We start from the raw sequence: 21,892 nt of genomic DNA, 5'->3' as shown, positions 1-21,892 counted from the left end.
CAATAGGTGAGAGGCCACAGCCGCTGAACCATACCATCTCCTCCTCCAAGCCAACGAATCAACCACCCAAAGGCAGGATCCATCAACCAAGAATGAGACTGTGAGGCTCGGCAGCAGAGGCACTTGATAGAAAATCCACTACCATCCGGTAAAAGATCCAACCAGGATTTTGCAACTCCAGTCCCTGTTCTTCAATTAACAATTTTGATTTGGTGTGCCTGAGCCCCATTATGTATCCAGATCACCGTCTGTGCGAGATCACGCTATGTAAGGAGAACGAGAAAGTGAGAGGGATTTGATCACAGGCGGGAGCCGTGGATGGTCTTCATGTCAACGGCAAGCTCGCGACCCCGGTCAGAGATGACAAGCACGCGGACGGAGCCACGGCCGGTCTCAAAGGCCTCGCTGAGACGTTGCCAGAGGTTAGACTGGTCAATGACGGGGAGGGATTGCTTGACATCGCCGGTCTCGGTCATGGCAACGACTGAACAGGGGTTAGCGGTGCGGGCGTGAGGAGATGGAGCGACTTACCAACACCGTCTTGGAGATCAAGGACGCGGTATTGCTTGAAGACTGGGCCGAGCATCGTCTGAACGACAACACTTGGGCTGGGGTTGGCGATGAAGGACGACTCCTCATGCAGTTGCTTGGTGAAGAGGTCAACACCGAGGTATCTGTGCTGGCCGGTGGCAGAGGAGGTGGTGATGCGGATGACTTGGCAAGGACGACCTTGGAGGATCAAGAGGTCCCCGAGGCGGATGTGGTGGCAGGGGATGGAGACGGTGTTGGAGCTGTAGGCGGGCTCAGGGGCGTGGACGGGAGCTGGGCCGGCACGGCTGCTACCTACGCTCAAGTCAATTTCCCTTCGCTCAACGATATCATCCTGGATAGGATGGCTGTGAGAGTGGTGGTGGTGATCGTGGTGGTGGTGACGACCCCAGACACGATCAGCAGCCTTGTGGAGACCGTGTCGGATCGAGTGGCGGGTTTTACCTGTTGTAGGTTTGGGTCGTTAGGGATATGAGGGAGAGAGAGAGAAAGTGGCTGGCGTACCTTCGTCGTCGTAGTAACCCATCTTCTTCGATTTGGTACGGGGGATGTCTACGGTCTCTTCGGTGAACTCGACGTGAGAATGGCGAGGAGGTGCAACGGGGCGTGGAGGGTCGACTGTCTCTTGGGTAAACTCGACGTGGGAACGACGAGCGGGCTCAATGAAGCGGGGAGGGTCCACAGTCTCTTGGGTGAACTCGACTTGGGAAGTGCGAGTGGGTTGCGTGTAACGGGGAGGGTCTACGGTCTCTTGGGAGACGCGCGTCTGTGTGTGGAGTGGTGGTTGGGCTTGGAAGCGTGGAGGGTCAACCGTGGAACCGCTGACACGAATCTCCTGTTGATAGGAGGAGCCTGGTTGAAAAGGGGGAGGGTCTACGGTGGTAACGTTGACACGTTCGTCCTCACGGTAGCTTGGCTGGTAGCGGGCACGGTACGCACGCTCGGCGATGTCGATCTCGGTCCCTTGGTAGCGGCGACGTTGAGGTTGCGGGCCCTCGATATGGACGGTGGTATCGTGGGTGTGCTGGTTGTGTTGTCGGCGGAAGTGCGGACGGTGTGGGAGCTCGATGTCAATGTGGGTGGTGGTGTGTTTGGTGGTTACTGGTCTGAAGAGAGGCCAAAGCAAAATTAGAAAGGATTGTTCAGGGTTGATGAGTCTCGGGGGAGGTGAAGGAGGGAGGTCGGTGAAGGGGGTTACTGTGTCAACAGAGTTGAAAGGAAATAGACATCGAATCAATCAGGGGCGGCGCGTCGATCCAACCTGGGCGCTAAGACGGCCCAATTTCGCACCCGTAAACAAGAGCTGGGAACACGAAGCCAAGTGGAGCTCCCAGCCCCGTGGCAGAACTGAGTCCGCTCGAGGGGGCCGGGGGGGCCATCCCGCCCATGCACGAACAACGAATCGACCCCGAAGGACGGGGTGTGGATGTGGATGGGCAGGTTGGGGGGGGGGGGACAGAGGATTCTGGATGTGGGTATGGAGGTATGGATGTGTGTGTAGATGAAAATGTGCTTCTCAAGAAAAACCAAAACCCGCCTCATCACGTACCTGCGTTCTTCCTGGAGGTACGTAGTCTCTTCTCGGTGGCTGGACCGGTGGTTTTGCTGGATCTGCGGATGTCCCTGCTGCTGCTGCTGCTGCTGCTGCTTCCTCCTCTTCTGCTCCTCCTCGTGGTGGATGTAGACGTCCTCCTGGTACTGCTCGTCGCGCGCAGGCAGGCGGACCTCTTGCTGAGCGAAAGCTTCGAGATGGCTCTCCCGTCCGTGGCGCTGCTCTTGACCGTGGGCGTGTCCTGGAAGCTTCACTTCACCCTCGACGTGCGTCTGGGTGGTGTTGCTGGCGGCGGTTCCTGCGGCGGCGGCGGCGGCAGCTGCTACCTCGTCGCTCCGGTACGACGATGGGAAGACGCTGAAGGGGATCGGGACGCGGGCGTCAAAGTCCAGGTTGACGAGCTATCGGGCGAGAACTCTTCTCGAATGCCTTTCGACGTGCGCGAAAGGAAGACAAGAAGGGGTCTCTTGCTTCTGGGGAGAAGGAGAGGAAAAGCGTACGGAGCGCTTCTTGGGGGGGTAGGTAAGATGCTGTGTTGTAGCTGTTCTTTGACTTGGTTGGGAGGGTGAAGGTGAGGGTGTAGATGTAGGTAAGGGGGGGGGGAAGGTGAGGGGAGGTGAAGTGAGGGGTGAGAATTGTGAAGAGTCAAAGCTGAATGGAAATTGACCTGAATAACGGGAAGGGAAGTAATGGTTTGAAATCCGCAAGGTGATGGAGGGGGGAAAAGAAGAAGTTGGGATGGGATGGTTTGAGATGGGATGGTTTGAGATGTGATGGCTTGAGAGAGGGCGTGTGGATGGATGAGCAAGAGGGACAGGAGGGTGTCCTGACCTCTGAACTTTAACAGCCAGGGGGGGGTGAGATCGAAATGAAGCGGGGCGGGTGGATGTGGGGCGGTGGGTTTTGCGCTAAGCGAAATCTGGAAGCAGCAGCAAGTGGGGACCGATCATTGGTCAGATGGGGAAGGAGGACTGTGCGGTTGGAGCTTTGACAACGGCAGAGCTTCACAGTATGACATCGACTACTCAAATGAATCCTCAAAATCAACATCCATCCCGTCCCCCATCCCCCGCCATCGTGGTTCCCAGCCCTTGGATGGGAGCGTCAGCCTATCCCCATCCCAATTGATCTCGTCTTACCTCATCCCATCCCATCCCATCTCTTTCTTGCTATCCTTCCCTCCTGCTCCTTCACATGTCACCAGCAACTCTTGCTTTTTGTGATACCTGTACAACCCCCGATAACCAGCCGACCAGCCGATCTATTGATTTCCAACTAGCAGCCAACCCTCACCCCGGACACGATCCACCTCATTACCCAGGGACCCCTATCCCTGGATCGCCCGTAGCAACCAACCACTAAACAGGTAACCAATCAATCATAACAATAATATCAACAAATAATAAGAGCAACAACAACAACAACACAAAATCAACAACAACAACAACAACAACAGCGGGATAGCCTCGGTATGGCCAACCACGCGGACTCCGTAGTAAGCAGGACCATCGGGTACCACAGGGGAGATGGCCCCGGGGGTACGGAGTACTGGCTCAATCAATGGAAAAAAGCCTCCAAAATATATCATCATAGCCAGTGTGCTGACTGTGAACATGCAAAGCTATCATGAGTTGGACAGTCAGAAAGAAAGGGAAAAAATACAACCGTTGAAAACCAATACGACAGTCGATTCTAAGCTTAACTACACGGAGGTCGCTCTCAACCCGGCCGACGCCATGTCAACAGAGCAGGAGCGAAAGGCCGCGCTAAGCAAGCGCTTCTCGGTTAAAATGTGCAAGAGCGTTTCAAGAATTTTAGGATCCGAATCGGCCACCGTGCTACCGCTACCTACAGAGTACCGTACTTCCTTCACCAACAAACAGGATCTCCCTCCCGAACCACCCCCATCCCTTCATGCGCAGACTCTCCAGACCCATATCTCGACTCGCCAAGCCCGCCCCGCTCATTACAGATTCACCGACCCGGATCTCCTCGCCGACGAAGCCGTATCGGTCCCGGCATCGAACCCGGAGTCACCTGATCATGGACGACGCGAGACAGGTAAGTGTGTCGGGAAAGAGAGAGAGGATAGAGCCAGATACAGAGTCCGACACTGACGGTCAGGGGTAGAAAGAGCATGACCATGATACGCACGCGATCCCGCCACAGGCCGTGTGTGATCTGTACAAGAGGTACCAGCGCATGGACGACGCGGCCGTGGATGGAGATCTCGACGTCGTCGATTTTCAACGCGGCTTGACGGAGGCGCAGAGGGAGAAACTGGTTCCCGTCGACACGGTCCCGTCAGAGCTGATCGCGGCGGCGAGGAAGGCCTTTCGTGGGGCGTGTCGAGAGGAAAACGCGGGTCCGGTCGCGGACGAGATGGCCGACGCAGACCCGGCGCCGTGTACCATCTACGAGCACAAAGATTTCCCCGGTAAGGAAGATGCCTAGTCCGGAAGGACGTCGACAACGACGACGACGACGACATGACTGACGCTTGCCGCCAGGCCTCCGCATTTTCCCCTCCCTGCTCCCGCCCGAATGCCAGTACCTCATGCTGTCTTCCATCCTGCACCGAGACCTCTCCAACCCCTTGCACGCCACCAACCTCTCCTCCTCCTACCGCATCCCCTCTCCGCCCCCGCCCCCAGGCTCGGCATCTGGTTCTGAATCTGCATCGGCCTCGGACCACGACTCTTTCTTCAGCTACCCCCGGCACTCCAAAAACCACGTCTACGCACCCCTCGACCCCTCCTCCCCCCTCAAACCCCTCAACACGACGCAGTTCCTCGTCAAGAAGCTGCGCTGGCTGACGCTCGGCTCGCAGTACGACTGGGCGACGCGCGCCTACCCGCCGACATCCCCGACGCCCTTCCCGCCCGACGTGGCGGCGCTGGTGACGACGCTGTTCCAGGCGAGCTTCACCCCCGAGTCGGGTGTTGTGCTGCTCTACTCGCCCAAGGATTTCATGCCCGTGCACCGCGACGTGTCCGAGGCGTGCTCCAAGGGCCTCGCGAGCTTCAGCCTGGGCTGCGACGGCCTCTTTGTCGTCTCGCGGGACGTCGAGGGGGAGGGGGCGGGGCCGGTGGAGGCGGAGGTGGAGGCGGAAGGGGAGCGGGAGGCGGGTGAGGGCGACCCGGAGCGGCCGATGCAGATGTGTGTGCTGCGGCTGCGCAGCGGGGACTGCGTGTGGATGGACGGCGCGGCGCGCTGGTGTTGGCATGCCATGCCCAAGGTCCTGGCGGGCACGTGTCCGGAGTTCTTGGCCGATTGGCCAGCGGCTGGGCCCGGGGATGGGGAAGGGGTGGGTGTGGGGAGGAGGAAGGTGTTTGAGCCGTGGAGGGGGTACATGAGAAGCAAGAGGGTGAATCTCAGCTGTCGGCAGGTTTGGGGGTGAGCTGGCTGCGGTACGGCACGGCACGGCATCGGGCTCGACGTGGGACTCGGTTCTTGGAAGTTTTGACGCAGGGAGCAGAGTGAGTGAAGAGGCGCGCGAATAGCGTAGTGTGTGTAGTGTGTGTAGTGTGTGTAGTGTGTAGTGTGGATGTCCGTTTATACACGTACGGCATGACTATATGAAAGTCAAATGACAGTCGAAGTTGATGAGATGCTGAGATGATTGATGAATTCCAGATTCGGAACTTTGAATGAAGGAGAAGAAGAGGAGAGAGAGTAGAAGAGAAGAGGAGAGAAGAAGAAAAGAGAAGAGAAGAAGAGAAGACAATTGGGGAAATTGGAGATTTGAGATTTGGGGTTTAGGGTTTGGGATTTGGGGATCGAAAAGGTCTGTTTGTTATGTTGTGTTGTGTTGGCGGATATTGTGGGAGGGGATGGCGAAGATGGAGTTGGAGATGAAGACAAGGTTGAGGATGGAGGAGATGGGAATGGAAGAGATGAGGAAGATAGGCGCGTGGGAGAGTTTAAAGGGGTGGGATGGGATCGATGGGATAGGATGGGATGGGGGCGAGATGGGATGGGATGGGATGATAGAGAGTGACTGAGCGATTGAGTGATTGAAAGAGGGGAAAGAGAGGGAAAGAAATGGGGGAAGAAAAATTGTCTCGCATCAGCATCAGCATCAGCATCATCCTATGGTTGAATATCTCTTCGGAAAGGCAGGGAAAAGGGAAATGGGATTTGTAGGTATGGATTCTGTGTATGTGTGTTTGTGTGTGTGTTTGTGTGATGGATGTGTTTGTATATATGTATATATGTATATATGTATGTCTATATAAGGTAGGTAGGTATATACACACTCTTTCCGCTCGCTCTGGAAAGTCCCCCTCCTCCCCACCCCCCTTTCAAAAAAAAAGGTCTCTCAACCACAAAAGAAAGAGAGAGAGAGAGAGAGAGAAAACTACAGATCTCGAAGGATTTGAAAAAAAAAGAGAGAGAGAAAAGAGAGAGAGAAAAGAGAAAAAAAAGAGAAAAAAGAGAGAGAAAAGAGGGGGAGAAAAGAGAGAAAGAAAAGAGAAAAGAAAAAGAGAAAAAAAAAAAGAGAAAAAAAAAAGAGAAAAAAAAAGAGAAAGAAAAGAGAGAGAAAAGAGAGAAAAAAATTTCAAGAACGCAAAATCCAATCGAGATGAATAGAAAAAGGAGGAAAATAGATCCGTACACCTACCTACTTATTTACGTGACTGTTGTCATTTCTTTTGCACTATTTAAGGTATCTACCTATCGATTTATCTACCTATCCTCTCCGCAGGGGAAGGGAGTACGGTAATCAAAGTGGTTACACATCACCGACGCTCTCTTCTACGATGAAAGACTTTTTTTTTTTTTTTTTTTCTTCGAACGGCGTTCGAGGAGGGTATGAGGTGGGATGGGATGGGAGGGTGAGATGAGGAGGGGGTGAAGAGGGAAAGAGGGAAAAGGAGGAGAGGAGAGGGAAAAGGTGAGGATTGACTAGGGGTTGGCGCTTGGAAGATTGGTTCGGTGGAGGGTTTAAGAGAGAGAGAGAGAGAGAGAGGCCTTTCGCTTTTTTTGCAGGGCTGCGGTATACTTTGGCAGGTACTAGTATGAGGAGGGTGTGCTGGGTTTTAATTTGGGGGATGGGGATTGATGGATGGTATTATTACCCTTACTACTACTACTACTACAACTACTACAACTAAGATCTGGCTCGACATTCGTTGCTGCAACATCCCCTCAAGCTCCCTCTATCGCTCCCCTCTCTATACCCCTCCTACGAACCCCCTCATTCCCAGTTCGATCTGCGCCCCTCCGGTCAGCGACACTTCGGTTCGGTAAGCGAGGAGGACTTGTCCCAAACCCATCTCCGCTTGCAAAACACCCGCCAAGCGACCCCTCCCCAGGTCTTCCACGCATTTGCAACCATGCGGCGCCTGGATCTGCGGAGGCTGTGGTGGTGCGAGAAACGCCTGGGAGGGGGACCACAGCCACCACCAGCGTCCGACTTGGCGCGACCAGAACACCACCTCCCCCCAACTTCCCTTGTTGACTTCCACCCATATGAGACGCGGTCATCGGTATGGTGAGGCAGCAGGAGATGAGCACGTCCGTATGATGATGGTTCGGACTGGCCGTTTGCATAGTCGTACAGAGAGAGAGAGAGAGAGAGAGAGAGAGAGCTTGGTAAACACAGCGCAGCGAGGCAATGGCTGGACGCCGTATTTGGAGACATGAAAAAGACCGGACGGAGGCTTGGGTTCTCTCTCTCGGAGGAGCTAGCCAGATCGTCATCAGATGGCCCTTGGACGAATCCGAGTTTGGAACGTGGGTTACTCTTAGCCTAAGTCAGAGGGGGCTGAACTCACTTGGAGTTGGCAGGCCTGGGTGTCGTGTGGTTCGCAAGAGGCACAAATGCCAAGGCGGATCCAGACACTGGGCGTGGCGCCGCTCGCTGATGAGGGAGATGGCTGCTGGATGGACAGGCAGAGTACGATTGTCATTGTGAGTGTGGGCTTTTGCATCTTCGGATCGGGAAATCCCGAGAGCCCTCAGCCGAAGAGCGTACGATTCATGCTGCGACGAAAAAGGTCGACCTTTGGATCGGCAAGGATAAGATAAGATAAGATAACTTTGTTCATTAATTAGTTAGCTGTTTTGTTTTTTCGGCCGTAATCCGATCGATCGAGTACGTTTGGTGGCATCTTTGAAAAAAGAAGCCGTACTAAATGTTTCTTGACGTTGTGATCGACACATCGAATGCAGAATACGCAAGGCAGGGCATGGAGACTTGTGTGCAAGCTGCGTGGGATGCGTTGGATCAGTCGCTGTTTGATAATTTGTAGTAGAGTAGGTATGCCGGATAGAATCGAAGCTTTGTATGTATCGCGGCCGAAAACTGGCGTACTAAGTATTAAGGTGTGCGCGTATTCGAATACTAAGCTTAGAAACCGAGAAGAATAAAAGGAGTCTAGAGAATCGAATGGTGATTTTTTTTTATTTCATAAGGATTTGTAAATACTGCGTAATTGAGAAGTGATGGCTGAATGTCTAATGTTGATTTTGATGTTCTCGCTTAAGTGGCTAACAGCAGTTGCCTAGTGCTGTAGGTAGGGTCGGTAGGGGGTAGTTTCGAGAACCCCGATGGGCCATTGCACCAGCGAGGAAGGAGTCGTATATGACCGCATCTGCCTATATAATCTAGCCGGCCTAGCCGCGATCCAGCTTCTGCCCCCTCGCAGAAAATACCGCGAGTAGTGCAACAGGAGCCTACAGGGTACTCGCCAGAGCGTACATCGTAGTGTCTCGAGGTACACCCGTCTCGCTAAATCGCACAAAACGCTCACAGAATGGCGAATTTCGTTGCTTTTCTTCTTGTTTCAGCGGTATTCTGTTGCTTGAGAACTAGAGGGGGGGAGAATGTAAGAGGAGGTTTCCTCTCTCTCTCTCTCGCGTATTCCGGACAATGCAATTGGTAGGCGCAAGGTGAGATGATTCTGAATAATAGTTGAGGTGCATACGACGCTCTAGACTGCGCCGATAACCCCCAACAGGTACACCAAGGAGGTTGAAACGGCTCGTTCTATCTCGTGGCTCAGTTTCGATTTCAGTCCAGGTTCCAAGGTTTATTGCCAAGGTCATGCGTACCGGACTGCGCCAAAGAAAAAAAAAAAAACGCTGCAATTTTTGTGAACAGGATACTCGGATACATAATCCTCTGCCGGAAACAGATACACAAGATACTATCCATCTCTCGTCCTGGAAACGGAGGGATGACGAGTCCGTTTCCGAGCACCATGGAGAAGCACCCCAGACGAACGAGGTGAGAGAGCAGTTCCCCAGCGGGACATGGTAAAACCAGCCAGAAGGCCACCGATATAGGTTGCGAAGGGGGGGGGGGGGGGGGGGGGGGGGGGGGGGGGGGGAGACGCATGCCTGCTGTCGAGGCTGAGTGGAGGAGGGCGACTTGAATCTAGAAGAAGCCGGGGCCGAGAGAATTGGATCTCCAGGCCGTGCGGGTTTGGAATTGCTGCTCTTCCTCTGGCTCATACGCTCATCCGCATCGTATCTCACTCGTGACTTTGGTTGAAGAGGATATGCTTCATTAGTTATCTCGCCGTGTTGAACTTGACAAGGTGGAAGAGGGTAAGAGCTTGCTTCGCCTTGTCACTCTGTTGAGTCACGGGTCAAAAAATCGGACATGGATTTACGCGAGGTGTCCAGGATCTAAGAGTGTATGTGGGACTTGAAGATGATAGAAAAGTATATGGGAGGAAATTCGAGATGGCCTCGGGAAAATGTGCTTACTCGGTAGAAGCACGCAATATCAGTCGTGCGTGACTCTGCAGTGCTATCCTTTGACAGATTTCGAGCAAGGTATCAACAGACGACAGCGATACATACGTAAAAAAATTTGTTGGTGTCTAACAACCCGCACCTGTCGTGCTCTCGCGCTCAATGCCACACCCAAAGGTAAGGTGTATTATATTATATCGATATCTGGAAAGACCTCTCTAGTCATCCGAGTTTCCGAAGCGCACATTCGGTCGCTGTGATCCCATGTCACTACAGTTTTCCTCCCTCTTCCAAGAAGATTGCCGTTGGAACCGGAAAAATAGGCCAGCCAACTTGAACCTTGGAAACAACACTGTTGCTTCGACCAGGAAGAAGAAGACTGATGATCGAAAATTTCAAAGCTTCGGTCTAGCTCTGGTTGAATTGGCCAAGAGAAAGAATGGTCTGGTGAGCCTATAGAGACGTCTCGGCTCGTGTTACATTCGGGAGAAAGGATACCGCTCTCGATAGTGAACCAAGTTGATTTCAAGGAATCTGTCGAGCCGGGTATATTCTCGTCGAGACTTTGAAGAAAACATTCATAGACAGACATTCGGCAAGTACGAAGCTGCAAGATCATTTAATAAGATGTTAGTGTGTATTTTTCCTGATGAGACTAATCTATCATACTTTGAGCGTGAACGCTGGACTACAATGCCGGCTGAATTCGTGAACTGATTCTTCTCCTGTACCAGACGGGATACCCGGTCCCTGGTCTCGCTTCAAGTCGAGGTAGATGACATCGATCTCATTCTGAAAGTGAGAGAGAAATTGTAAGTCTTGTTCCGGGATTGCAATCGCTGACGATGGTTTGCTTCCAATCGAGCTTGTTGGCCGAGGTTTAGTGTTCGGACATGGTCACTCCCACTCTGGCCATTCCAAGGTCTGTGGTTCCGGGTGACCTGCAGAGACCGCCGCCATAGGGTTGGTGCCCAAGAGGACTGGTGGTGTACGGGCACGAAATACATGATGGCGATTCTAGATCTTGGTAGATTGTTGCTGAGCGCAAGAGAGGCGCAAATACGAAGTCAAATCGTTCGCGTGCTCACGTGATGGCTTGTTATCCGCCGCTTCGAGGTGTGAGCTCAGCCGACCCTCGCGTTACTCCTGAGTGAGTCCTCACATCAACCCCTATCTACGGCAATCCCGCATTGTCAACTTTCTGCAGTCCAAGCGAATGCAGATAATAGGAAGAACGCCAGAAATCAATAATGCGTTCGAAAACATGCCACTGTGCAGCTCTGTTCCTCTGCTACCCTCCTCGCGGATTCGACATCTCCGATACACTGTCCACATTCCCGGTCTTTCGAGTAGGACATTTTGTGCTCGGATGATAAGGATGAGGCAATACCGTCTCGAGTAAGGATGCATGCCATGAAGCTGCGGGCTGGTTGAATCGCTGGCTGTTGCCTTCTCTGCATCTGCAAAGCCCTTTCAGCGAGAATACAAACCTGGTCCCGGCTCCATGCCGATTTGATATCCTAGGCATGGCTCGAACATATTGAAATCAATACCCGCGATATCATGGTATCACATCGGCTAGACTGCGAGACATGGGCAGATGGCGTCTCAGAGAGTCGGGACGCGAATGCTCTGCCACAGTGCGATTCCTTCAAGCTGCCTTTGCTCCAGCTGGCGATGCTTGAGCGTGATTGAGCTTGAGCTGAGCACCTCCGAAGTTGATGAACCCGAGGGTCAGAGCAAATAAGACACGAACACAGAATCGACACCGGATGGAACACAAAAGTCTCAGGCTGCCGGGTCAGTCACCGGACTGCAGTCTAAGCTGTGGCATTGCCCCTGGTGTTTCGTCAAAGATCCGGGGGATCTCTTTAACACATCTTGGATAGATCGGAATCTTTTTCCATGAGTAACCACGCCTGATTGAGCGATTCGAGATTTCGCTGGGCAATAGCTGCTCTAGGAGATACCGAAAAGATAGCGAAAAAGCGGCAGGCAGGTACGTAATAGATCCTGCGTATTTTCTCGTTCCGTATGTTTTAGTTACTTTTGCACATTTGTTTTCGGAATCTGAGAATTTCAGTGGCAGAACCTGCCAAGACCCAATAATTCCACAAGCATCGCCTCAACGGCCGGTTTGCAGCGGTTTTTCCGCCTCTTATATTTCTTTTGTTTGCCAAAGCGCCGACACAGGCCCACCAGAAATACGTGTCTGGCCCTCGGCATGCACGTAAGGCATACGGGAGCATGGCATTGCAGCAGCGTTGAATGAATTGCTTATTTCATATTGTTCGTCAAGGCTTGATTGCAGGCCGGTTTCCGGTTTCCGGTTTGCCGGACTCCTGTCTCCGGAGACACAGTACTCGTGAGTCGTGCTGCCGGCATACCTGTCCCTGTGCGTCGATCTTTTGACGGAGCCGGGGATATCGATTCCTAGTCCCAAATCTGACTTTATATTCGGGTTGATGTTCGACATGGGAACAGATATGCCGGCCAGCCACACGAATATCAGCAGCAAGTCATATTTCTTTTATTGAAAATTCTGAACTTGCCTTGCATCCTATCCTCCAGCCCTGCGGAAAATTGACTTCCGAAGACAGCTCCGCGCGGAATGCCGGTGGCTCAACCGCCTTGGCCGCTCAGGTTTGATGCCGGTGAAGTCGGTGAGATGCAGAAGCAATACTCAACAACTTCAAATGCACAATCAACCTATTCACATGCGGGTGTATCCTGTATCGAGTCGTGTCTGCATATCTATCCTTATCATACCGGCTCTTCGATCACATCATCTGTTTGCAGTCTTATGTTGCACGCTTATCTGAAAATCACACTTGTCGTTGTCCCAGCTTCGAGTTGACACTTGGGGTTGATAACTTGTACTCGGAGGTTTCTCCGTCAACAAATTCTTTGGTCAACAAGTAATCTGGTGGCGAGGGCCGTGCATCAGCAAAAAGCCCGTCCCTTAAATCAAGCTCAGGGAGACTAGGTATAACAACAGGCCAAAAGCTTGGCCAGGGCTGGTCATGTCATCTTCAAGCACGACTTGTGCGGATCTTCAAGGATATTTTGTTTTCTTCTAGCGCCGGGGCGTTGATATCACTCACATATACGCTTTGGCCTCTTCTCACGAGCCATCACAATACTCGACATACTGCCAGCCGTTATTTTTGCTCGCCACTTGCCATAGATGATGGTAATCCGCCTGTGCGTTCCGGGTCGTATTGGCCCTCGGACACGCGTCAGGCACTCCGACCCGTTGGGATGGAATATGATTGCTCGGGGAGAGCTTCCCTTCTGATTGGCTTTAACTCAAATTCACAGACTATTGACCCGCAAAAAGGCACCTCGGGCCCCTCACTTGATAGTCTGATCGTCGATTTCAATACCTTATATTGCTGAAATACCCAGCGGCGCTTCACAGGTTCCCTGCCCATTCCTGAGGCCGTGATGTTATAAGCTCAAGTTCACAGCCTTGATGACCACCGAAACTTTCATCCTCATCCCGCAATGCTTTTGTCGAGTTTAATCTGTTCTGCAGTCCTTATGGGATCTGCTTTGGCCCAGGGGAATACTTCACAACTGTTAACGGAATTTCCAGCTTGCACGGTAAGTCTTCCAGATCTGGATGCTTGCCACTACTGACAGACTGGTAGACACAATGTGCGCTCGCGATACTCCCTCCTGCAAAATGTGAATTAACCGATATTCGAAACTGCCTGTGCTCGAGCCACGATCTATTGTTGGAGATATCTACCTGTGTGCTGGGGTCATGTAATACTACGGATCAATACAGTGAGTAAAGGCTTCGAAACCGAATATTCAAATGAGACCGTAGCTAATTTCGCCAGCTTCTTTGACTGTCATTCAGACTAAAGTCTGTGATGGAGTTCCGCAACCCTCACGAGCTAGCGCAATGATACGAGCAGCAAGCATCTTAGCTGTAATCACCTATCCGATTATCATCCTCCGCTTCATCTCGAGAGCAGTGATCGCACATAGGTTCTGGTGGGATGACTACGCGATCCTCGTGTCTCTCGTGTTCATGATTCCTCTGACCGTACTTTCATTCTATCGTAAGTGCCCCGCAACTTCCCGAATCATGGATAATATTGATCATCATTTCCAGCCTCGCCTCAATTAGGGATGGGGAAACACTTTTACAACGTCTCACCAGAAAATTTGGTTAAGATTATGAAGGTAAGATCGATCTTAACCTCGAACCAAAACCTACTGTTTTAACCGAGCTCTAAGATCTTCTACGCTGTTTCCATGATTTACGTAGTCATCCAGACATTTGCGAAAGCGTCCATATTGCTGCTTTACCTACGCATTTTCCCTGGCCCACGGTTCCGCACCGTAGTGAAGATCGGGTTGCTCCTTTTGGGACTCCACCTTACCGCATTCTCCTTCACCGTGGCTTTTCAATGCACGCCTGTTAGCTCCAACTGGGATCTGGGAGTCTCCAAGCACTGCGTAAACCGCAATGCTATGATTTACGCTGGCGCTGGAATAAGCATCTTCGAGGACTGTGCGATTATGCTCCTCCCAATCACTGAATTGAAAGCCCTGAACCTCGGCCGCGGGAAACGAGTCGCGCTTGGCTTTATGTTTGCTCTGGGCTCATTGTACGCGCTCCACCCCCCTTCAAAAAGCATTATCCGAAATTTATGAGGACTAACATATTGCCAGCGCATGCATTACGAGTATAATCAGACTAAATTACGTTACCTCGTACGGTGAGACCATAGACCTGACGTGTAAGTACTCCAGTCCTTCTGTCTCCCATCTCATCCGAGTGACCGTAAAATAAAATAGGGGTCTACATCGATGTCGTCAACTGGTCGCAAATCGAGACCTTCACTGCAATCATTTGCGCCTGTCTGATGTGCATCCGACCATTGCTGATGAAGTGGATGCCTACTGCCAATCTACCTACCTCCTTCAGCGACTCTCGCAGATCCATGATTCGAAGCTGGGGAGCCAAGTTGAACACTTCCCTTCCTGGCGTCGAACCGATACTTCCTGTTGTCGAACCTGCAATTGTCCAGCCTCAAAGTACCATGAGCCAATCGATCCAAGTCACGACCGAGAATCGCGTGTCTTATGAGATGAAGAGGGGTTCTAGTAGTGCCCCCAGCACTTCTCCTGAGGAGGACGAAGGCGAGAAGCGAGGCAGCAATGAGCAGCTCACGAAGCCATAGTCTAGGTATCGGGCTGGGGAGGTGTCTATTACATTCCTCTTTGATCCCACTCACATTATTTCCCAAGACTGTTCTGGCTGCCAGTCGAGCTGTTCCAACCCGCAATTCGGTTTCGATTCCACCACACGACTTTCCCCTGATATTATATTATTTTCTTGGGTACTGGTCCCACCTATCAGTCTCCTGAGCCGAGGAACACCCCGATACTGGCCGGCGCTGCTCCTACCCACACGTCTATTGCTTTTGTTCTCAGCTTTCAATTCCCCGATGTCGTTGCGACGGAATTGACCGTTGGCAAAAGAAGCTTGTCGAACAGGAAGTCCTGAGAATCCTGATCCATATCCCGAGTCAGCCATATCAAGTTGAGCTCGTCAATCAGGCCATGGATTTATTAAAGAGGTGCGTTGGTTCGGGCTCCGAACGCTGGACCCCTGCATGTATCCATATCCGAGCAGAGAGATGCCAAGTGTGAGGTTCGCGACTTACACCCCCTTTCTCCTTGGTACAAGAGGAAGAGGGGCCCTGATGTGAGGACGTTAAATCTCGCTTGGACCACGGCGACACTGGCAATATGCACGTCAACTTGGGAATTCATCCTTCGTCGGCAATGACTCGACTTAGAATCTCGACGCCGTGCTGCGTATGGAAATTGGTTCACGAGAATGTCATCCCGGTCAGGAATTTACATACAACAAACATAGCGCAGCTCGTCAGTGTCACCTGCTCACTCCCAGCCTGACTCCCCGGGGCAAAACTCCCCGACAGCTCCGACACGGCCGCGTTGTAATGCCGCTATGCAAATTGAGCATTCTCTTCCATACTACTCCTCTCCCCACTGCTGCCCATCCAGGCATTTAACTCCGCGGCTATGGCTGGCCCGCGCAACAGCTCGAGGCTCTCGTTCATGGCAGTTATGGCTATGACGAAGTGTCTGAGCGCGGGGTTCGAGGACGCCATCTGCGGGAGCATCAGGGCCGCTGTCCTGATCGGAAATACTCCAGGGCGCGCAGGTCGCCGAGCTCGTCATTTGGGCGGTCTGAAAAGTCGTGCTGGTATCCAGCGCCGCTGCTGGATGGATCTGAGGCCCAGGAGCCGGGTAGTGTTTACGCTCACGTACCCGTCCCAGTTGCCTTTTTGTGTGGGTAACGGGTGGTGCTATGAAGGCATCATCTAGTGCAGTGTGGCTTTGCTTGTACGTGTGCGTTTGTGTGTGTATTAGCGATATATATGCCCATCTTTAGGGACGATTGGCTGGCCTGGGCTGGCTAGCTGGCTGTAATAGGGGAAAGGGCCCCAAAAGTTCGACGTCAAGTCCCACTATTAGATGTAGCCGCCGAAATTCAATATATCCAAAAAGGTAATCCTAATCAAATCTTTCTTTCCCTCTTTCTGCATGTGATTTGATGTGGATTAAAGGAAGGGGGAGGGGGGGGAATGGAGAAGGAAACCCAACCCAAAACAATCAAGCGAGCAAACGAGCGAGCCTACGACAGAACCACCCCCTCCACTCTCTCCCCTATCGTTCTAAAATCAAAAATCAATTAAAATCTTATATCGAAACCTCCAAAAGGGATGAGAATAAAATGAATTGAATTTGGCCCCTGGAGGATTCGGACCCACGTCTCCTCCCTCTCACATTCTCGTGCCCCCTTCCCAGGGCCAACCCCAGGTCAGAGAGAGGGAAAAGGGAGGTATGCTCCCCGCGACACCAAGGAGCCTTTCTTGTTTCCCTTTGCTCCACTCTGATGACTGCAGCGAGCGCTATCAGCCAGCGTCTTTCAAGAGCTGACAGGGAATCGAAAATCGGGATGGTGTTGTGGCTTCGCTGTGGGGGTCTTTGAACATAGGATGGGGATTTCACGGATGGGGATTTCGCGGATGGGGGATTAGGCTGGGCTGGGCTAGGCTAGGCTGGGTTTGACAGGGTTTAGGGATTGCTTCGACTTTGCAAGCCTCCTAGCATTCCACTCCCTGCCTGTACGGGCACCGCGCACGGCGAGCGGCTCTTGACTTCCTGTCTCTCGCGTCGGCGGCACAAGTTGCTGTTAGCTATGGGGTTGTTGTTTCTTTGAGCGTCTTATCATGTGCCAGTTCTCTCGCTCTAGGTGGATGCGTCTCCTGCTGTTCGTCAGCGATCCAGAGGAGCGAGGGAGAGTGGTATTTCTCTGTTTTCTATCGTGTTTCTGTATGGCGACTTGATCTTGATAAGCCTCTTTACTGGTCTGATCCTCATTGTGTTTATGAAGAAGCTTGCGATGCTTCTGGGATGATGGCTGTGGGGATGGTGGGAAAATTCGGGTGGTCGTGTGTGCAATTTGTTGTTGTGCGACTACGATTTGGGGCCTTACCTGGCCTCGTTGAGGTCTACTGTTGGAGGGTTGCACAGTGTATCATGAGAGAGAGAGAGAGAGATCGAGGACGACGAACACCGTCGACCATGCATAGAAGTGACTGTACATTGGTAAAGAATAACATTGGAGATCTAAACCGTAGTGGGTGGGTATTCCTATTTCATCATCATTATTATAAAGTCGTGGCCATGCATTTGAGCGCCCGTTGCTCATTAGTAGAAATCAACTCCTCCATTCCGGTTCGAGCTGCAAGTCTAGACTCTCACGGCTCTACCTATGCGGCGGCTGAATTCCGACCAAGTGTCGTCCTGCTGTTCAGGGCTTCTCTTTCGGATATCCCTTCACAATGTGGAGCGGGGCCGGGATCTCAGTGACGCTCAGCTCCACCGGCGGCTTGGGAATCTCTCTGCCTTCGCTGGGGAGTTCATAGCGAGGAGAATGGAAGAAGCCGGGTGTCAGAGTCGTGCGCGGGGTCGCTGTATCCTGTTCGCAGTATCAGATCATATGTCCGGTCTGCTCTGCCTGCACTTACGCTATACCCCACCGGTACTTTCTTGACGTACCCCATGCTCTTCCCCGAGTCCGCCCACGCCATCACTACCGCATCCTCATCCAGCAGCCGCATGAAGGTCATGGCGAAGAAACTCGATTTCGTCGTCAACTCCTTCGACGTCGCGATCCGCTTGACTTCCATCGGATTCGCGTTCAGGTGGGAGATGTGATACAGATGGCCTTTGTCGTTCACCATGGCCAGCTCGCTACCGGTGGGGGAGAATGCCGCACATTGGATCCTGCTACCGAGCTTACCTTGGTGAGCGGAGGAGTCGGTTCTGATCTCGCTGCGATGACCACCTTGCGGTTGGACGAGGACTGGGACGCCGGATTGCGTCCATGTTGAGATGCAGACTAGGTTCTCCTCGCCACCCACCCCAGAGCGGAAGATGGCCGATGACACGCCGTTATCCTCGGATTCGTGCAGCGGCACGTGGTAGCGGCATGTGGTGAGCTCCTGACTCTCTTCGAAGGGGAAGCGCCAAGAGTATATCTGTATGATCCCGTTCTTAGGGCCGCGTGTACTGGCGAGGAGAACCAGTCCGTCGTTAGAGAAGGATAATGTATCGATTGGAGGGCATTGCCTGCAGTCCCTATGGTTGCGGATGTGAAGACGCTCTTCACGGGGTTCTTCGGATCTGGCGGTGCTGAAAAAGCGGACGGTGGAATTGTCAAACCCGACTACGACGTGGTTTTCCTTGGGGTCGATACAAATGCTGTGACACCAAGGCGAAGAGGGCATTCGGTATTCTATCATTGGGACCGAGGGCTGTATTAGATTCACGATTCGAAGCTTGATGTGACATGTCAGCTGAGCAAAATTCACTGCGAGTCATTCTTGGGACCTACTGTGAGTTTCTGGTCCCTGGTGCCAATAATATATGCCAGGTAGACTTTCGTAACTGCTGCTAAAACGCAATTGCTTTCCGTCAAGACCGCTCGCCCGAGGATAGGCGAGGAAGAGCTGACATCCCATATGTTGATGGACGCCTGTGTCCAGAAAAGCACGTAACACGAGTTCTGTGATATTGCAACATTGATGTTCTTTCCGCTCTTACCCCTCGAGATCTTGGACGAGCTGGTCAGATTTTTCAAGCATATCTCGTCGAGTTTCTGCGACTCCAGGGTTGTCGATGATATAGAACTAACGTCTCCCGGAGTCGCCTTTGAACATTCTTTCTTCGAAGATGTAAGTTTCGATCGCCAGGATCTTGACTTGCTTTTCTCTGCTAGCGCGGGCGAGGAAGCCGTCCGACTTCTCGGCAGTGCTTCTGGCTCAAACGATATTGTCGAGTTAGAGTGTAATCGAGGTTGGCTACCTCCAGGAACTGTGAAAGTTGGCGAAAGTGGCGAGATTGTATCCATAGGGGCCGCGGTCGGCTTTTGGGAAGGATCTGGTGAGATGCCGGGCGTATCAAAGTATGTTGCGCCGTCGCTAGAAGTTAATTCTTCGGATGGGGCAAAGTCTGTTCGCGGCGTATCCAGTCTCCTACCCAGCCCCGGTGAGCTAGGAGATACAAGAAATGTAGCAGGCATAGATCTGGTCCTATCGGGGGAGCTTGGTGGAATCTGGATATGACCTGGTGGAGGGCTGGATGCACCAGGCTCGAATGATCGATGCCTGCCTTCTCGGAACATGTTCCCACATCCGTGATTGTAAGGGATATTAGCATCAAATTTTGGGGCCATTTGAAACTGGGTGGGCAAGTGCCGTTCCACGTTTATAGTGTCGGCATTCGACTCCAGAGGCTTCAAAAGCTCCCACGTCTGTCTCGCCAGTGGTATTTCGCGCATCATGCTGATCACTTCTCCGCAGACAAGACATTTGGAGTTCAGTGGGAGGTAGACTTCTGATGCATCTCTTGTATCCAGCTAGTCATTTCAGTAATTCGTTTCCCAGAAATGATTTTTCGCTCCAGGTAGGAACCCCGGGCATGCAACACTTACAGCTAGATTCAGCTTGCCCGACGCCTTGAGCTGACCATCTCCCAGTACATGACATCCTTCACAATTCACCACAAATACCTTCGGCCGATTCGTCCTCAATTGGCCACTTGGATCGTGTAGAACTTCTACTTTCTTACATACCTGTGAGATGCTATGCATCATTTCCCTATCGCTCACTCGATTCAGAACCTGCCGATCGCATAGCCTCGTGCAAAGAGCGTCTATGGCGTCAATATCGGTCTCATCAGCTAGGGCATCTGAGGAGCCTCTCCTCGTTAACAAAAGTGTATCCGGAAGGATGATTCGAAATGTGTCGCTGAAGTACGAGACCAGGTCCACTTTGGAGATATGTGCGGGCGTCCGGATGATTTCGAGAACGTGCAATACCGCATTCCGTGTCCTGGCGGAGGTAGTCTGGAGCCTCATATCTCGCGTCTCTCTCTTGACGGTATACTGAACCGAGGCTCCAACCACGAACTGGGAAACATCTCGAAGCGCCATGAACTGAGCAAGCCAGTCGCCGGGCAAGCCACCTTGGGAAACGAGATTGGCTACGTGCTGAGATGTAAGACACTCAGGTAGCGGGTACTAGATCAGCCAGCACCTGTCAGCTATTGTAGTAAACATCCAGATGCCCTCCAACACAAATCACTGGCATTTTTCCTACTAATTCTGTGGCCAAATTTGGCAATTCGGATCTCATCCGTGGGGGGAGACCAAGACCATCCGGATCTGTGCGAAGCGAATCCGTCACCTCCTTACATATCGACAAGAGGAAGGATCCAGGGCCTGGATAACTGTCCACAACTCGCTCCAAAGATCTGTGGATGCGCGCAAATCGATCGCGGCGGTCTTTGGCGCGTTGATTTGATGTCTTGGGATGAAGCGTAGCAAATCTGAGGGCGTTCAGCAGCAACTCGGGGAGGTGTTGATCTCTCAGCGCCTGGGCCTCCCAGAGGCTTTCTCTCCCTTCATCGATCACCTATGCGTCAAGATTTGGTCGTAAGTATTTATTTGTATACAAATCTCTCTCTCTCTCTCTCTCTCTCTTGTGGTTTCAGTTTGGTGTGTGCACGAAGTCGAGGCCTTCTCCCGAGGAGAGATGCGGTCTCTGGCAAGCCGCTACTCTTACTCTAGTGTCTTGTCACGGGTGACTTGACTTACATTCAGCACAAACTCCATGGCGCGAAGCGTCACCTCCCAGCTTGCCAGAAAGCCCAAATACCAGCCGACCTGCTGGAGCTCCGACGGCAGCGACAGTCTCTGGACATGGAATATGACGTTCAGTTGCGCCAACAGCGTGATGACCAGGTGCTGATACGTGTCCTTGTCGCCGTCACAGTATATCCTCTCCAGCGAGAACTGGCCCAATAATTCCAGGATGATGTTGTCAATGTCGCTTCGAAGCGTCAACAGCCTATACGCGCTCGTGAGGCGTGTGAACATGGAGGAGGAGGCTGGTCCGGCCATCGCAGCCTGCGACCCGGTATGGATTGGGATTGCTCTGCCGCATAGGACGCGCGATGAGTGTCGCGCCCTGTTTGGAGTTCACGGTGGGTTTAAGATTATCACTCATAAGCTTTGGGGTGCTCGAGGCAGCGAGGTTAGGAGATGCGCCTGGGGCTTGAAGAAGCGGGAGTGGGAGTGGGATTCGCACTCGGATTGGAAGTGGGAGTTGGGATATCGAGGGTGGGTGCGAGGTACGGTATCTGGTCGCGACGACACCAGGGCCGTTTCAGTGGCCAGCGGCTGGCAGGTACAGCTTGACCGGCAAGAGGATAGTGAGTTGCACAAGAGAGTCTAGGCTGGGCCAACAATGGGGACCAGGGTGCTATGCGTTGGGGACGGATGGCTGGACAGAGCTGTCAGGGCTCTCCGACACCGACTAGTCTCTGTTTACGTTGACGCTTCTCAGGACAGACACGCCGCCGAGTTACACATGTTGAACCCGTCTCGCCTCGCCTCGAGCTTCGATTTGCCCTAGTGCTCGATTGATGGGAGAGAAATCATGAATTCAGGGCAAAAGAAAGCTC

The 21,892-nt window shown here is 52.5% G+C and overlaps 5 protein-coding genes across 6 annotated transcripts; 3 read left to right on the top strand and 2 right to left on the bottom strand.

Moving 5' to 3' along the window:
* Positions 1-299: 299 nt before the first annotated feature.
* Positions 300-3,051, bottom strand: L3040_008389 (uncharacterized protein; the record flags this gene model as incomplete). Of its 2 annotated transcripts, none has more annotated exons than XM_066154023.1 (6): positions 300-484; positions 532-993; positions 1,054-1,655; positions 2,099-2,502; positions 2,602-2,642; positions 3,045-3,051. In XM_066154023.1, the coding sequence occupies 6 exons, from the start codon at positions 3,049-3,051 to the stop codon at positions 300-302; spliced, it is 1,701 nt and encodes a 566-aa protein (XP_066010565.1). The 2 variants fall into 2 exon arrangements, with proteins under 2 accessions (XP_066010565.1, XP_066010566.1); XM_066154024.1 differs by having other exon boundaries at positions 532-843.
* Positions 3,052-4,015: 964 nt separating this feature from the next.
* L3040_008388 (uncharacterized protein) lies at positions 4,016-5,501 on the top strand (the record flags this gene model as incomplete). The annotated part of the gene is made up of 3 exons (XM_066154022.1): positions 4,016-4,162; positions 4,232-4,538; positions 4,612-5,501. The coding sequence occupies 3 exons, from the start codon at positions 4,016-4,018 to the stop codon at positions 5,499-5,501; spliced, it is 1,344 nt and encodes a 447-aa protein (XP_066010564.1).
* A 7,814-nt stretch (positions 5,502-13,315) lies between these two features.
* On the top strand, positions 13,316-15,009 carry L3040_008387 (uncharacterized protein; the record flags this gene model as incomplete). Its single annotated transcript, XM_007295322.1, has 7 exons — positions 13,316-13,414; positions 13,462-13,600; positions 13,657-13,881; positions 13,935-14,005; positions 14,060-14,433; positions 14,498-14,565; positions 14,624-15,009. The coding sequence occupies 7 exons, from the start codon at positions 13,316-13,318 to the stop codon at positions 15,007-15,009; spliced, it is 1,362 nt and encodes a 453-aa protein (XP_007295384.1).
* An 868-nt stretch (positions 15,010-15,877) lies between these two features.
* L3040_008386 (uncharacterized protein) lies at positions 15,878-16,183 on the top strand (the record flags this gene model as incomplete). Its single annotated transcript, XM_007295323.1, has 1 exon — positions 15,878-16,183. One exon carries the CDS (start codon positions 15,878-15,880, stop codon positions 16,181-16,183), a length of 306 nt encoding a protein of 101 aa, XP_007295385.1.
* Positions 16,184-17,675: 1,492 nt separating this feature from the next.
* On the bottom strand, positions 17,676-21,329 carry L3040_008385 (uncharacterized protein; the record flags this gene model as incomplete). Its single annotated transcript, XM_066154021.1, has 7 exons — positions 17,676-17,843; positions 17,893-18,705; positions 18,762-19,784; positions 19,860-19,889; positions 20,001-20,447; positions 20,527-20,841; positions 21,024-21,329. 7 exons carry the CDS (start codon positions 21,327-21,329, stop codon positions 17,676-17,678), a joined length of 3,102 nt encoding a protein of 1,033 aa, XP_066010563.1.
* Positions 21,330-21,892: the final 563 nt, after the last annotated feature.

This window comes from Drepanopeziza brunnea (genome assembly GCF_022702325.1).
Source record: "Drepanopeziza brunnea f. sp. 'multigermtubi' strain 214-2 chromosome Unknown ctg15, whole genome shotgun sequence".
Taxonomy (NCBI): Eukaryota; Fungi; Ascomycota; class Leotiomycetes; order Helotiales; family Drepanopezizaceae; genus Drepanopeziza; species Drepanopeziza brunnea.
This window is presented reverse-complemented; position numbering and strand designations above follow the sequence as displayed.